The sequence below is a fragment of the Chrysemys picta genome, chromosome 9 (genome assembly GCF_011386835.1).
Source record: "Chrysemys picta bellii isolate R12L10 chromosome 9, ASM1138683v2, whole genome shotgun sequence".
In the NCBI taxonomy this organism is placed as follows: domain Eukaryota; kingdom Metazoa; phylum Chordata; order Testudines; family Emydidae; genus Chrysemys; species Chrysemys picta.
The window spans coordinates 43,966,562-43,983,551 of NC_088799.1; the positions used below are offsets into that span (position 1 = coordinate 43,966,562).

A 16,990-nucleotide genomic window follows, 5' to 3' on the forward strand; every position below is an offset into this window, starting at 1 on the left:
ATTAGGAAAGTCCCATCCAGAACCCACTTGCTACCTCACTGGAGACATTCACCAGCAGCCACTTCCCCAAAAACCAAGATAGGTCCTATTCCTGTCAGGATGTTGCTTTCTCTCTAGAGGCCCACAACACATCTAGCTTCTATCGTGTTCTCCTCCTTACTGGGGAAAAGTTTGCTTCTTATATCTGGCTTCCCCTTTCCCAGCAGGCCTTGCTTTTCATCTACAATTCCCGTAAGAACTGGGAATCACATCTCCCAGAATTCCCTTGCTATGCTGGGCTGGCCTGGCTCCAGGCCTGAGTTTACAGGGACAGCACACCCTGTTTCTAATGGTTATATATGACAAATAAGGGTCTAATTCTGCCTCCTTCATTCGTGGAGGAGTATTTTAGCACACAGCTAGTCCCACCGACTTCAGTGGGGCTGCTTGCAGAGTGACGTACCCTTAAACATAAGTAACAAAGGCAGAATTGGGCTCTGAAATAGCATGAGTAGGCTAGATTGCATCTGGTCCCTACTAGATGTTCTACTGCCCCACAAGCAACACAGAGGATGGGATGGGAATCCCCAGGAACTGGCCTGTGGTTCTGCTCAAACCTGGGGAGAAGGAGGTGTAAGGAGCTTTCCCCATTTGTTTGGTCTGTATAAATACCAGACAGAATTTCAGTCTGTGCTCAGGGAGCTGCCTCCCTGCTCCCACTCAAAATCAGCAAGGAGGAAGGTGGGCTGGGGCTCTACCTTGCTCACCCAACATCCACAGAGCCAGCCAGACACATGTAAGAAAGTGAGCTGCATCTAGTAATGGAGTGTAGTTTTGTGGACACTACTTGTGCACCTCTCAGAGTTCCAGCAGACTTTCTAATAGACAGATAGGGATGTCAGCAAGAAAGATGGGAGTGGAATGGAGTTATCTGGTCTGAAAGATTAATTCAACCAGATTCTGAAATAAGGACTTCAGCAGCCATGGAATTGGTAAACATTTGCCCATATTTATTTTTCTAAAAGCCACCATGTTACAGGTACTCCCTTCCATATAAGGTCCAGTATAAGAATGGAGTGCAAAGACAGTGTAATGACCAATGCAGGCAGCACCTGCACCAACAGGTAGTGCTGTGTCTTTTACCTTAATGGTGTTGTCTTGTTTTGATATTATGTTGTCATCTTGGCTGGGGTGGAGATGGCGCTAGGAGAAAATTGAGTCCTGTGTGTGCTGAAGTTTTTATGTAGTGTCCCCAAAAATTCTTGTTGACCTGGCGTTGTTGGCAAATATTGTGTAATAACCGTGATTCAAATTCCTTCTCCTGTTCATTGAAGATGCAACTTGGCAGGCTGAACTGTCACATTATTTGCAGCACCCCACTACATCCTTTGATTTCTATAAGTGAGTAATACAGTAGAGTGGTGAGGAGATGTTTGCTATGTCTCTCTTGAATTATTCTTTCTCTCAAGCTTTTGCAAGCCCATAAATGGAAGGGAGGAAAAGGAGGGGAGAGAAATTAAACAACATTTAATATCCTCATGTTAGTTTAATTTAAGAATGATACAGATAGCACCTCTTTAAAAAAAGACAAACTTTATTACAAATTGTACATCTTCTTTGGATCCTTCAGTATTATTTCAAACTATTTTAAAAGATCAGTGTTCAGAAATTTTTTAAAAATGATGAGTTTGGTACTTCCACTTAAAATTTAAAATACTGCTACATAATTAATGAAAATAGCTTGATGGTTTCATTCTGCACAACAATGGAAATTGGTAATGAGTTACTGATTGGAACTCACTACTACCCAGACACAGCTTTTGCAGAACTGTACAGAAATTTAAAAAAGCATTATTTAAATGTTGGACCAGATTCTGATCTCGTATACATTGGTGTAAATCCACTGTAGCCTCTCTAGATTTACACTGGTTTGCGGAGATCAGAATCTGAGCCAATGTCTTCACAAGGTTTTATTAAAAGCAATAGGAATTCTCATTTTACCAGTACCATGATGCGAATTTTCTCACTAGGACTTTATTCGGCTAAGCCCTGATCTCGCAACTGGACCTGCACAGAGCCCTACTAAAGTCAACTGGTCTTCACATGGGATGAAAGGGTTCCTCTGTAGATCCAGATCAATGGTGGCCAAGCTCTCCCATGAATCCAGTGGGACATACAAGTTTAACAGAAGGCAGAATTTAACCCAATGGGTTCTTCACAATGGGAACAAAGTCTGTTGCTATGCAACTGTTTTCCTACCACAGTGATGCATATTATGGACAGCAAAAGTAGCATCTACTTCTTACACCCAAAACTATTAAAACCCATATCACTCAAAACCAGATAAATGACATTACTGACGGAAAGTTAAATAATATCAACGTTGTCATAAATATAGGTAGGATCATGAAACAGCATATTAATTGTTGAGCATTTGTACTTCCTATCAGGTGTTCCAGCCATGGTTACACTGGCACAATGCCATGGACCTGAGTAGGGTTACACCAGTGTACACAACAGAAGAGTGTGACCTGGTGGCTTCAGCTTGGAAGCGAAGATCCTATGAATCTGAACCATGAGAAAAGGGATAGTGGATCTGGAATAGGTGAACAGAGGGAATGGAGACAAACCGAGGTGACCCTCTGCCCAGACCAAAGAAAAACTATGATTGGGGGAAATCAAAAAGACTACTCCTTCCATGAACTCTGGGGACAAAAATCACATCAAGGGGGCAGGAAGGAGTCAAAAAGCTCTGCCCACCTCCTTTTTGCACTGGCTTGAAGAGCAGAGTGCAGCTCCCCCTTCCCAGCTGCTATTTCAAGAGATAGTGTAATGTGCTCATTCCCTGTGCACTTGGAAAGGGTGTATATGTGTGTGAGAGAGAGACACTATCTGAATGTCAGGAATAGCTAACAGAGGTCAACTTGGATAGCTGATGAAACCTAGAAGGGGAGATCTGGTCTGCGGCTGGCTAGTAGCCCCATGGCTTATTTAGTTGCCTGTGACTATGTAGCATTTTTGTCCTAAATTACTAATGGGGAGACTTTCACAGGGCCCAAATGGCAACTGGGCACCAACCCCCATTACAGTTGCAAACTGCCATTCATGCCTTTCAAAAGTCTTCCCCAAAATGATTTGGAATTAAAATATCCTGTTTCCCTAACAGGACGCTACATTGAACAAACTGGACTGAGTGGTCACCAGACATTTAAATTCAATTTAGCAATTCACTGAACATCATAATTTTTACAAAGGTAAAAATTTCAAAATAAATTGACACTGAACAATTCCTCCTTGATTTGGCAGAATCACCATCACAATTCCAGAATATAAAGGACTGTTTCTCGAGGTCGTTAGGACTATAATTAAAGTAATAGATTTTAACATGTTGAATTACTGCCTATCTTAACAGGCAGCCTTCACAGTGGGTCCATAATGGTAGGCCTGTCTTTAAGATTCCAGAACTATGGGATTATTTTTAGCCATTCTTTTATAAAATGGGCCAGATTTTCTGCTGGCATAATTCCACTGAGTTCAGTGGAGTGACACCAGCAATACGTTGGTTTACACTGCATAGAAAACAACTCAGGTGGCCAATTACAGCTGAAGGTACTCAGCCCCTCAGACCCACTAATCTGACTGGAAGTTCACACAGTAGATATTGGATAATTGTGGTGGAGGATGTGTAATTCTTTCTGCTATTGTACAGATCGGAGAAGTTGCATCACAGGAATCCTAAGGGGTGTAAGGTGTGCATTATGGAAGAACTGTCAGGGCACATCAATGTTTAGGCCTAACAATCTCAACAGTATCCTTCTAAAAGTGCCTTGAAAATCAACAGAAGTATCTATGCACAGTAGAAGTTGAGTTGCTAACAGTGCATGTTTCTGAAACCGGGCAAAGTCACTTTCCCATGGGTGTAAATTAACTCATTTTGGCCTTGGTTAATGTGCTTCACCAAGTTTTTCTCGAACAGCAGTGGGTGGTAAGCACCCATGGTGCAGGCGCGGTCGTGGTATCTCTGGTAATAGTGGCAGATATCTGTCTGTCGTTTGGAAGGGAGGAATTCATAAACATCCACTTCATCACAGAGGGTCATCATGATCACAATGCCTGGCAGGGGGAGAGCAAGAACCAGTTAGTCAACCTCAGGGCAAACAGGTTATGAAACAAACCATCTTCTTGCTTAAATATGAGGCAGGAGGTTTAAGCGAAATATCCCCTTCTGTCTTCAAAGATGGGAGGCGGTGGGGTTTCCCTGCAAGAAGTGTTCTTCGTAAAGTTCAGACCACATGGAGAGGGAGAAAAGACTATGACTGGAGGAGGCTATTTTCTGAAGCTCCTTGAAGTCTGCACAATTGTTGAGCCATTCGCTCATTCACATACAAATTGGTTACACCTCCAAAATCACAGATGCTGTGACTGGCATCTGCATCCTGCTAGACACAGCACAATCTGCCCCATTAAAGCCTCATGAAGATACTGTGTGACAGCAATATGCCATGAGTTATAAGATCAGCATTAAAAAATGCTACTACTTCTTGATAGCTGTGTGAAAACTTGCTGCGTAGCCAAGCATGCACTATATCAGCGGTTCTCAAACTGTGGGTCGGGACCCCAAAGAGGGTAACAACCCTGTTTTAATAGGGTCAGTAGGGCTGGTTTAGACTTGCTGGGGCCCAGGGCTGAAGCCAAAGCCAGAGCGCAACCACCCATGGCTGAAGCCAAAGCCTGAGGGCTTCAGCTTCGGCCATTGGTGGCGGGGCTCAGGTTACAGGTCCCCCGCCCAGGGCAGCGAGGCTGGGGCTTTGGCCCCCTCACCTGGGGCAGTGGGACTGCGGCAGACTCAGGCTTCGGTCCTCCCTCCTATTTAACTTGGCCAAACTTCCCAGTCTCAAGTCTAGGGTAGGGTTTTGTGTTGTGGGGGAGGAGTGCAACACCTCACCTAATGAATGCACAGCCATTAAAATCACAAGTCTAGAGAGGGCTTGTTTTGCAGTTCAACACCGCTGCACAGTATGCTACTGTTCAAGCTCAAAGCAATTTCCCTAGATGGAGCAATGTTGTCCTCATGTGTCTTATGTGAAGTATACAAGCAATTCTAGAATGCAATTAATAATGATAATCAGCCAGATTCTGTGGTGTGTTCTGTGCAAAGCAACTGTTAGAGAGGTAACAATTAATCCCGGTTTACAGGCTGCTTTACATTGCTAAAGCATTGCAAAGCACCCAGGGCATACCAGGGAATCTAGATCAATATTTATTTTCTAGCATCCCACTGAATTATGCTGAGTTTCAGATCTGAATAGATTTGTGACATCTGGAAGAACGACTAGGGAATCTACTAATGCTACACAACAAATTCTTTTTAATTTTGTGACTACTTTGTCAAATTGTATTCCCCGTTTTTTTTTTTTTTTAAATTTGATCAGAATTTACCATAAGTAACTATTTCCAGTTACATGGGGCCTTCCAAAGGTTCCCAGAGCACACTGAACAATTTAAGCTTCATACCATCACTGGGATATACAATGTAGTTGTAGCTGTGTTGGTCACAGGATATTAGAGAAACAAGGTGGGAGAGGTAAGTAAAGGTTACTTACTGCAACTGAAGGTTCTTTGAGATGTGTGGTCCCTATCTGTATTCCACACATGGGTACACATGCACACCATGTGCCTGAGTCCAGAAATTCTTCAAAGCAGTCTCCATTGACCCGGCACATGCACAGTAACTCTCCTCATGCTCCCGACTGAGAGTATAAGAGGCAGTGTGAATCAACACCATTCCAGTTCCTCTTCTTACTGCAATCCAACGAGATCCAAAGCAGAGAACATGGAATGCGGGTAGTGAAATACAGATAGGGACCACGCATCTCAAAGAACTTCCAATTACAGCAAGTAATCCTCATTTCTTCTTCAAGTGCTGGTCCCTATGTGTATTCCATATCTGGGTGACTGTCTAACAACATTCAGACCGGAAGATGATGTGAGGAAACTGGCAGCAGAGAGGTTTGTAGTACTGCCGTTCCTACAGCTGCGTTCACCATTGCTGCTTGAGTTAGAGAATAGTTTAATGTCAAAGTATGAATGCCCTGTAGATGTCCTGTAGTGGAACATCCAATAAGGATGTCGGGGAGGCAGCTTGTGTCCACGTGAAGTGAGCTGTGATATGCCCAGGATGGGGGAGCTTCGATGTTTTGTAGTGTTCTGAGATGCATCCCGAAACCCACTTAGAAATCCTCTGTAATGATATAGCCTGTCCCTGTGACCTTTCTGCCACAAGAAAAAAGAATTTCTGAGATTTTCTAATGTGTTTGGTTCTCTGCAGGTAGAATGCCAGGACGAGCCTGATGTTAAGGGAGTGAGGTCTCTTTTCTCAGACGAAGCATGGGAAGAAGAGGAGGTTACTCACCCTGTGCAGTAACCGACGTTCTTTGAGATGAGTGTCCCTGTGGGTGCTCCACTCCAGCTCAAGGTGCATCCCAGTGCCTTTGATCGGAGATTTCTACAGCAGTACCTCTACGGGCCATGCATGTGCTGTGCCTGCCTCACAAACTGTCAGTGTTTGAATAGCATGTGCATGGCCTGGGCTCCTCAGTTCCTTCTCTACAACAGAGTGCGTTCCAGCTTCCGAAGTAGAGGGGAGGAGGCCGGGTAATGGAGCACCCACAGCGACACTCATCTCGAAGAATGTCAGTTACTGCACCTGGTGAGTAACCTCCTCTTCTTGTTCGAGAGAGGTCCCTGTGGGTGCTCCACTCCAGGTGACTGAAAAGCAGTATCCCTTAGGATGGTTGGGACTTCGGATCAGGTAAGAAGGCTGTTGACAAGACAGCTCTACCCATCTTGATGTCGGATGCTGCAGTGTGCATGACAGCACAGTGATTGGCGAAGGTAAGGTTTGATGCCCAGGTAGCTGCCTTGCATATGTCAAAAAGCAGGACATTACGGAGCAAGGCAGTGGAGGTGGAGACAGCTCTAGTGGAGTGTGTCCTAATTGATGTAGGAGGGTGTATTTGCTTCATTTGGTAACAAGAGACGTATGCAGTCAGAAATCCATTTGTAGAGTCTCTGTGTAGAAATAGCCTTTCCCTGTGATCGCTGAGTAGCAGAGACAAAAAGTTTGGGGTTTTTTTCTAAATGGTTTTGTTCTATCCAGGTAAAAGGACAGTACCCTGCATCCACCAAGAGTGTGCACTGCCGTTTCAAAAGCATTAGTGTGAGGTTTTGGGGAAAACATTGATAGGTGTATAGGCTCACTGAGGTGAAAGGAAGAGTGTATCTTAGGTAGGAACTTTGGATGTGTGCAGAGTATGACCTTATTGCGGAAGAACGTGTTATACGGAGAGTCCACGATAAGCGCTCCCATTTCTCCTATTCATCTGGCAGATGTGATTGCTGTCAGGAAGGCGGTCTTCATGGATAGGTGGAGAAGGGAGCAGGTAGCCACTGGCTCACAGGGTTTGTCCATCAGGGCTTTGAGGACTAGGTGTAGGTCCCAGGGTGTAGGGGCGGTTTTACGTCTGGATATAATGTCTGAATACCATTCAGGAACCTTTTGGTGATTGGATGGGCAAAGACTGTAGCATTGTCAATCTTATGGTGAAATGCAGTGGACTTTGAGTGAGCTCGTGGAGAGACCAGATGTTTTAAGGTGTAGCAGGTAATCTAGTATCATTGGGAGTGAGGCAGAAACTGGAGAGGTCTGTTTGTCAGTGCACCAAGATGTGAACCGTTTCCATTTATGCAGGTAAGTAGTGCGCGTGGTATGTGTTCTGTTGTGTAGTAAGACTGTGTGCACTTGGTCCGAACAGGTTAACTCCTCATTAGAGAACCATTGATTAGCCAGGCCCTCAGGTGGAGACACTGTACGTCGGGCTGAAATAGCTGTCCCTGGCGTTTTGATAGGAGGTTGCTGAGCGGAGGAAGGGGAATCGGTGGCTTGACTGACATCCGCGTGAGAAAGGGATACCACGGTTGTCTGGACCATGCTGGGGCTATTAGAATGATGTTGGATCTGTCTGTTCTTATCTTCTGTATAACTCTGTTCAAGAAAGGTATTGGTGGGAACACATACATGAGAGTTTCGTTCCATCGGAGCATGAAGGCCTCTCCTCAGTAGTGTTTCCCCAGGCCTGCTCTGGAGCAGAATGTTGGGCATTTTTTGTTTATTGCTGTGGCAAATAGATCCAGTTGGGGATAACCCCACTTCTGGAAAACGTTGGATAGAATGGTGTCATTGAGTTCCCATTCATGCTGTATGGGGAAGGATCGACTGAGCTCGTCTGCGGTGGTCTGAGAATCTGGCAGGTATGAGGTGGAGATATGGATATTGTGTTGAAGGCACCAGTTCCATAGTTTTACCGCCTCTGTGCAGAGGGAGTGGGACCGGGCTCCCCCCGTCTGTTGACATAAAACATGCACGCGATGTTGTCGGTCATGATCCGAATTCAGCGGTTTTGGATAATGGGAAGGAAATGGAGGCAGGCATTGCATTCGGCCCTGAGCGCTAGCAAATTTATGTGAAGCTTGGTTTCTGTAGAGGACCGGAGGCCCTGAGTGGTGAGGTGGCCCATGTGCGCTCCCCATCCTGTGAGGGATGCATCTGTAGTGATGGTCATTGAAGGGGGATCTTGTCGGAAGGGAACCCCAGTACAGAGGTTGATGGGAGAGGTCCACCACAGAAGTGACTTTGACTTTTGGGAGCATAATTAGTCCTTGACTTTCAGGGGTACAGTTAGTAATTTGTTTAGCCTGTGCGTATTCGGTTTGTATACTGTGGCTAGACAACCCTGAAGGCATCGCATGTACAGGTGAGCATTTGTGACCACAAATGTGCAAGCGGCCCTGTGTCCTAAGAGCTGCAGGGAATCTCGGACTGTAGTCTGTGGGCTGGCACGTATCTGGGTAATAAGGGTGCCCATTGTGTGGAATCTGTCCTGGGGAAGAGAGGCAAGACCACTGGGGGAATCGATGTGGGCGCCGATGAAGTCTATTTGTTGGGTAGGCTGTAAGGTAGATTTGTTTTTGTTTATTTGCAGACTTAGGGTGCGGAAGCAGTGGAGGGTTGTAAAAGTTGTGTGGATTGCTTCCAAGTGAATGGGGAATTTAAGGAGACAATTGTCCAGGTAAGGAAAAATGAGGACCCTTTTTTTTCTGAGATGTGCTATTACAACTGCTAGCATCTTTGAGTAGACACATGGTGCAGTGGAGAGGCCAAATGGAAGGACTCTGAATTGATAGTGTTGCACTCCCACGGCAAATCTGAGGAAATGTCCATGGGCAAGGTGGATAGTGAAATGGAAATATGCATCTTGGAGGTCGAGGGTTGAAAACTAATCTCCCTGCTCCAGCGTCGGAATTATCATTGGAAGAGTAACCATCCAGAATTTCTGTTTCTTGATGAACTTGTTTAAATGTCAAAGATCGAGGATAGGGTGCCATCTGCCATTTTTCTTTTCTGTCAATAAGTAGTTGGAGTAAAACCCTTTCCCTCTGTGTTGAGGCAGTACTTCCTCTATCACTCCTAGTTGCTTGAGGTGTTGTACCTCCTGACAGAGTAAATGTTCGTGAGAGGTGTCCCCAAAGAGGGATGGGGTGGAAGGGTGCGTGGAAGGTAAGCGAGGAAGGGGATGGCATAACCCGATCTGATAATTTCCAGGATCCATATGTCTATAGTGATGGCTTCCCAGTTGGCAAGGAATGGATGTAGACAGTGTCCAAAGAAATGGATGGTTGGAGTTGGCTCTGGAGAGGGTGCGAGGCTTTCTATACCCTCGAGCAAGACTTCAAATTTGTTATTTGAGTTAGGAGGGTGGGTCGCCATTGTTTGTGGAAGGCAACGTCGTTGGGTTCTGGGTCTATGGCATTGTTGTTGCTGTGTATATTGTCTTAAAGGTTGATGTTGCACAAAGGTATGGTAGCATGGTTGTTGATATTGCTGATGCTTATATTGTCTCTTTTTTGTGACAGGTGTTTCGATGCCTAGAGATCGGAGTGTGGTGGATGAGTTCTTCATGAAATGGAGGACCTCATTGGTCATAGAGGCGAAGAGTTTGTCCCCATCGAGGGGATATCTTCAACAGTGTTCTGTATCTCCTTGGGAAAAGAGGAATAAGCAAAGGAATAATCAGTTTGAGGTTTGCAGGTGATGCAAGATATCAGGTTACTCATCACGTAGAATCGGTCTGCAGGCAGGAAAGCTGTCATAGAGATTGAATCCAGCCGTGCTCCTATAAAATGTACTATCCTGGTGGGTGACAAAAAGAACTTATCTTCGTTTATGCAAACACCTACAGTGGCAAGAAGGCACAAAGGAAACTCTGTTGCTGATATAACTTCTTGCCAATATTGGCCTACCAAAAGCCAATCATCCAGGTATGGAAATACCATATATCCCTGATGTCTCATGTGGGCTGCTACCATGGTGAAAACTTTTGTGAACACATTTGGAGCTGCTGTGAGCCCACAGCGAAGGACACAGAACTGGTAGCGCTCTTGGTCAACCATGAAATGCAGAAATCTCCTGTGTGATGGGTGAATGTCCATGTGGAACCATGCTTCCTCTATGCTGAGAGCCGCAAACCACACTCACTCCTGAAGAGAGGTTTATAGTGTAGTCATCCTGAATTTCAGCTTTTGGATAAAGATGTTGCATTGCCAAAGGTCCATGATGAGGTCCATGTCTTTTCTGAGGGTTAGAAAATATGGGGAGTAGAACCCTCTTCCTTGGTACTCCCTTGGGACCTCTCTATCACCCCCTGGTGTAACAAGGATTGATGAGAGGGGTCCCTGAAGGGGGGTCAGGCACGTGTTTTGTGAGGAGGGAAAGAAAACTCTATGGAGTATCCTATGTGCAAGTGTTGACATGCACATCAAAAATGGCCTTTGGCCTATGGTTGGCAATACATGGAGGGTGCAGCAGTGAAGGGAGCTGAGAAATGAGACCTCTGAATCCTTTGTCACTTATGAGAAAGATTCACGTGGATGCTGGTAGTATGGGATATGCAAAGGGGATAGTCGTGGTCAAAAGGGCTATTCCTAGCATTTCCTCCTGGGGGCTGGTGTGTAAATCACAGGGTGGATCTCAAGTCCTTTAGAGAGCGTAGAGACTCATCTGTCTTTTCATTAAAAAGGCTGGACTTGTCAAAGATCTTGACAGGAGCTACGAGACCCTTTTGCATGACCAGTCCTGGGGCTAAAGATCTGGATGCTGTATCTGTGGCATCTACCGCAGCCTAGAGAGCCACCTTTGCTACCAGCCTCCCCTCATCCAGAAAGGACTGGAATTGGGCTCATTCTTCCATGGAGAGTTTGTCTTTACATTCTGTAGGCCTGGTGTAGGTGTTAAAATTGTATTTTGCTAATAAAGCTTGGTAATCAACTATAAAAAACTGGAGGACTGCAGAGGAGAAAACCTTCCTACCCAGGAGGTCCACTCTCTTTGAGCCTTTATGGGCCAAAGTAGATTTTTGGTAGCGTGGCTGAGCTCTCTCTGTAGTCACCTGTACCACCAACAAGTTACAGGCAGGATGAGAAAACAAGAAGTCAGCATCCTTGGCCAGCACAAAATAGCATCTTTCTTTTTGGCATAGGGGCACAAGATGCTGTGTGTGCTAAACCTCTCTGGCTGGTTCTAATATGGCCTGATTAGTTTGGAAGGGCCACCCTGGTCAGTCTCTGTGGTTGTAAAATGTCCAGTAGTTGCTTCTGAGGGTCCTGGACCTCCTCTAGAGGAATTTGTAGATCATTAGCAACCCTGTGCAACAACTCCTGGTATTGCTGGTGGTCATCCAGTGGAGAGGGCAATGAAGGCGTGACAGTGGTGTCTGGAGAGGATGATGAGGCTCCCATCGGAACCGGTTCTGGTTCTTCCTCCTCATACACATATGGAACCAGCTGATGAGAGGAGGAGGAGTGGTATGACTCCTGAGAGGGGTCCGGGCACCTGCAATAAGGAAAGATCCATTGCTCATGGTGGCCCCCTGGGGAATCAATATTAGGTGTCCCTTGGAGGGTCATAACCTGACAGATAATAGTGTCTCGACTGTCTGTTAGGGCTCCTGTGCCTTCGCAGAGATACTGGTGCAGCTATCTCCTCCAACTCCTCTGATTCCATAAGTACCGGGGCACTCCTGTGCGATGGATAGAGATGGGACTTCTCTTGAGACAATGGTAACAATTCCCCCTCCAGGATAAGGATATCTCTCAGGAGGGCAGGGCCCAAAAGGAGTGGAGACTGCAGGTAGGGGAAGAAGACATCCTCTGACGTTACAAAGGTCTCCACACAGCCCTGGGTCTGAGAAGTTCCCATAGAAACTCCTGAAGAGCCCAGTTCATCTGATGCAGCCAGTCTTTGGATAGATGAGATGGTACCTATGATGAATACTGTCGGAACCAGCGGCTCCTTTTTCCTTGCTTCTTGAAACCCGGGACCCTGGGCACAGTCCAGGGACCGAGGACGATTTCCCCTGACTGGAGGGGGGGAGTATTCTATTCTATACTAACTAGAGTTCCTAAGCTAAGATATAAACTATTTACAAATACATTTTACAGGCTGTGCAATAGCAGAGGACATGATTCTGACTCAGACCATGGGGCAGTAAGAAGAAACTGGAGAGGTGTCGAGCCACACTGCCTCTTATGCCCTCAGTCAGGCGCATGAGGAGTGTTACTGTGTATGTGTGGGTCAACGGCCACTGCTTTGAAGAAACTCCAGACTCAGGCACTTGGCATGCATGCGTACCCCTGGCGTGGGTTTAGCAGGTCAGATCACAGCCAGAATGGTTATTAGGGTCACTGCGCATAGGGCTTGGCCAGCAGGGCCATAGCGGGTATGCTGGTCCCTACGTCTATTTCACACATGGGAAGAATATCTTTTATTGAACCAACTTCAATTGGTGAAAGAGACAAGTTTTCAAGCTACACAGAGCTCTTCTGTAGAGATCACCTGAAGAAGAGCTCCATGTAAGCTCAAAAACTTGTGTGTGTCTCTCTCTCTATCATGACTGGGAGACAGATTATACTCATTTTACAAATGGGGAAACTGAGGCATAAAAAGGTCAAGAGACTGAGCTGTGCGGGAGTCCTGCCTTCTCAATCCTTTGCTCTAATCAATAATCATTTGCATTGTGTTTTCCTTCTAAAATCAGCTGTTTCCCCCATTACACATTAGTGCTGAACGTGAGCCAGCAATGATTTAATAGCTTGGAAGGCAGAAATATGAGTTTGTAGAAAGAAGCAAGAAATCTGATTGGCAGAAATATAATCAGCTAACCTAACTTTGTTAAGGTCTAGTTCTGCACACCCATGGAGGGAGGGGGGAGAATATCTTACAGTGTGAGTGCCCTCTTGCAAGCAGTAGGATGGTAACCAAAGCAGAACAATTTTGCCACCTACAAAGCAAACAAGACAACTCCACTGTAAGTGGTTTTCTTATAAATCGCTCCTTAGCGGTCAGTTCCTTTTCATTTTGTTGCTGATTAAATAAGGTTGTGAAAAGGAGAAAACCTGGCCACAATAGAATTTCTGTCTGGGAGGGGAATGGGCCTCTTCACTAATGTTTTGAGATCAGCACAAGGTGATGAAACAAAAGGGCTTTAGAATGAGGGATAAGGCTGGCTGAGGGGGAATTATTTACCATTTTTAGTTATTACTGAGTTCTGACAACTTTTTCCCTTATCAAATCTTTCTTTTTGAACTGTGCTTATCCCATAATAGGTAATGGCTCATCAATTTGAAAATAAAACTTTGTTGACTGCAATAGTGAGCTGATAAATTTATTCGCTTGTTAAAATTAAAAAAAGCAATGAAAAGGAATAGCAGTGAAAGCCCTGAAAGACATCACTGTGCTTCAGATCAGACCAGATATGAGTTGCTCTTTTCCTATTGGCTAGAAATGCTGGTGACCAGTAAAAGGTGATTGCACCTTTTATTGACAATTGACATTGTTGCACCTAACATTCCAGCCTCCATCTGTTTTTAATCTGAGTATAGCTATTTCTGGAGTCAGTGCTACACGGAACAGTTTGAGAGCTGCTGCTGAGAAATGCTGTTTTCTAACATACTTAAGCTGCTGTTTTGAGATGGGAAACGTTGCCTTTTACTGAAGTTGAACATTGTTAGGAATCTCCAAAGGGCTGCTTTGAATCTGATAAACAGAAAGCACGACCCTTATCAGCTCTTCAATAAACGGAAAAGCCCCATCCAAAACTAATAAAGCCAAATATTTACTGGGCAGGTACATTACCAAGCATTCCAGAAGAAGGTGGATTGGGCTGAATTTCCTCCAGCGAGTTCTCCTGCAGAATATCCCAGAGCTGCCACTGCATTTTTGGGTTCAGGATATAAAAGGGCTGTTCCGGATGTCTAGTACGATACACCTTGTAGTTTGCAAAGAAACTGTAGTCTGGTTTTCTGTACCACTAAAACAGAATTAACAAGTCAGATCCTTTCCCCCTCCCCTCAAGGACAAGATCTCTCACAAAACACCTAAGGAATCTATTATTGTTCTGCACTGCTGTGGGATGCAGTAACTTATCTTTCATGTAACAGGTTGCCCTTTGAAATTCCACCTGCATTCTAATTCAGAGGGCAAGGTGCTGATGGAAGAGCTATCATGCAAGAGACAGGTGAGCCCATGGCACCCACAACAGAACACAAAAGTCTACAACAATATCCACTATGTAACTTTAAAGATGCTGTGAAAGAAATTTCTTTACAAGTGGAATGTAATTTGACATGCAATCACACCAGGCTGTATTGCAATTCATAAAGCAATGCAGAGAAATGGCATATCCCCCCCACCCCGCCTTCTTGCAGTCTCTATTATAAGACACCCTCATACTGAAGACTGACGGGGAATCATCTCATCTTTTAGTAGATTGTTATGGAGTTCTAATCCTTCTAAGTTTCTCATCTCTAATGCATTAAGATCTTCCACATGTCAGTGGTGGGTGTGTCAGTGATCCAGTTCACAAAAGTGTCTTATCAACTATTTCATTTTTATTTGCATTTAGGGTCTGATCCAAAATTCACTGAAGTCAGTGGAAAGAACTCCAAGGACTTCAATAGACTTTTGGATCAGGTCTTTAATGTCTTCCTGATATTTAAATTGGGAGATTCAGGGAGAAGATTTTGCTACATGAAAGCGAGCAGCCCACTAGCAATAAAATCTGTAAAAGATCCAATTTCTTTTCCGTTTCATTCTCAAACATTTTAGGAGATACTACACTGTATCGTCTCTCCTTCTAGAATACCCAGCTGGCAGGACTGTTCATGTGGCCTAGAAAGACATTGAAAGGACAATCTTACGTGCAGTGAGTCATTTTTATACCATTCTTAATTGTTATATTAATCTCAGAGAACAAAAGGTCATATTCCAAGGCTGGTACACAAGCATCTTTGTCACAACATTGCATCAGAAGATGATAATGTACAGTATGTGCAGTGAACTGTAATTGTGTGTATTTGTGAGCTTTCAAATTTATAAGCTTTCCTCTCACTACCTTACTTCAGTAAAAATACTGAAGGAGGGCTTATGTTTCATTAAACTCTCGGACCATCTAGAAGAGAGGTTTTACTAGGCAATAAGTACCAGCCTAGCTCAGTAGAGGCTCTTAAGCATGCTAAATATATACCCTTGCTTCTTTGGGGGCGTAGAACTAGACAAAGGCTTGGACATTCAGATGACATTTTATAAGCAATGTCTCTGATCTAGGAAGTCAGGGTGTGACCTAAAGACTAAGGAGAGACAGCAGAGCTGAGGACTGTAGCAGATGTACACTCCAAAGGATCAGCAACCCTTTAGAGATATAACTCTTTGTGTGTTACAAATAGCACCATGGGTTACTGAAGCTGCACGAATTTTAAAAATCAAATTAACTTTTCACTGTTTGAGGTTTGTTTCCCTTCTACATTGCTCTCAGCTTTAACAATAAACTAGTTTATAAACACTTGTTTATAGCTAATTTCCAAATGACTTCACTTAGATTCTGATGCAGTAGCACAATGCTGCGAAGTGGGGTTTAGGAACACTGCAGGGACTCCTTGTTTAGTCGTATCTGTACCGATTCAAAGTGAAGATTGCATGGAAGTGTTTTTATAATCCTTGGCTTTCTAAAAGTTAAAAACGATTGTGAATGGGAACCAATCTGGTAGGTTACCTCTGAGCACACTTCCCGCATCGGGCTCCGCACATGAGATAGGCATTTGCTCACCTATCTCCTCCTGGTTTGTGGATTGCTCCGGGGCTTAGGTTGGGGATAGGTGTCCAGACACCTAGAGTCAGGTGGCAGTGGGCATGCTTGGAGGCAGAAACTTATTCTGGAGGGAACTTTTAGGCTGAAAATGTAGGTGTCAAGTTTAGGTGCCTACAGGATTTGGCAGGAGTTTTGCGAATGGTAGTGTAGCCTAAAAATGGGATTTACGATCAGGACCTAAGTGACGTGTTCCAGGTGACACAGAAAGTCTGTGGCAGAGCAAGGAATTGAACCCGGGCCTCCTAGGCTAGCACTGGTGCAATGTGCCTCTCTTTCTGAAAGATAACTTTCAATCACACAGTCCAGAGTTTTCAGTCCTGCTCCTGTAGAGGGGGGACAGGTGTTTCAGAGTTACATATCTTCTGTCTGCTAATTACACTGGACTGGCTTTTGAAGCTGTTGCTGTTTATCATTTTGCATGCTTTGCTTGCTGAGATTGTTTGATGTAGTATAATCCTTAGCTTTGTTATTGCGCCACTTGAGTGATGGTCCTGTGCTTTCTGGCCCTGCAATATTATGCTGAAGCTCCATAAATTAGCATATTGACAGAATATTTACTTATTATTGAAACTGTCAAGGTAAGTTATTGTTTTGTACAATGATGTAACTATTGACTTCAACTGAGATACCCCAGTGCAAATCAGGAATGAGGAGACATGACAGAAAAGGGAGAACAATGAGGCCAAATCAAAGGATGCTGCAGTATCTCAGATATTGAAATTCTTCTTCAGTGCAAATGCTGAGAGGTATTT

At 44.5% G+C, this 16,990-nt stretch overlaps 1 protein-coding gene across 11 annotated transcripts in view; it reads right to left on the reverse strand.

The window, feature by feature from the left end:
* Nucleotides 1-965: 965 nt before the first annotated feature.
* LOC101939719 (beta-galactoside alpha-2,6-sialyltransferase 1-like) overlaps nucleotides 966-16,990 on the reverse strand; it is a 104,390-nt gene continuing 88,365 nt past the window's right edge. For 9 of the 11 annotated variants that reach the window (XM_065556989.1, XM_065556994.1, XM_065556991.1 and 6 more), the window contains 2 exons: nucleotides 14,228-14,402; nucleotides 966-4,092 (listed from right to left, as the gene is read on the reverse strand). In XM_065556989.1, coding sequence (XP_065413061.1) covers nucleotides 3,851-4,092; nucleotides 14,228-14,402 — 417 coding nt within the window. In that variant the 3' untranslated portion in view covers nucleotides 966-3,850. The remainder of the gene's footprint in view (nucleotides 4,093-14,227; nucleotides 14,403-16,990) is intronic. The other 2 variants (XM_065556995.1, XM_065556996.1) reach the window with 1 other exon arrangement.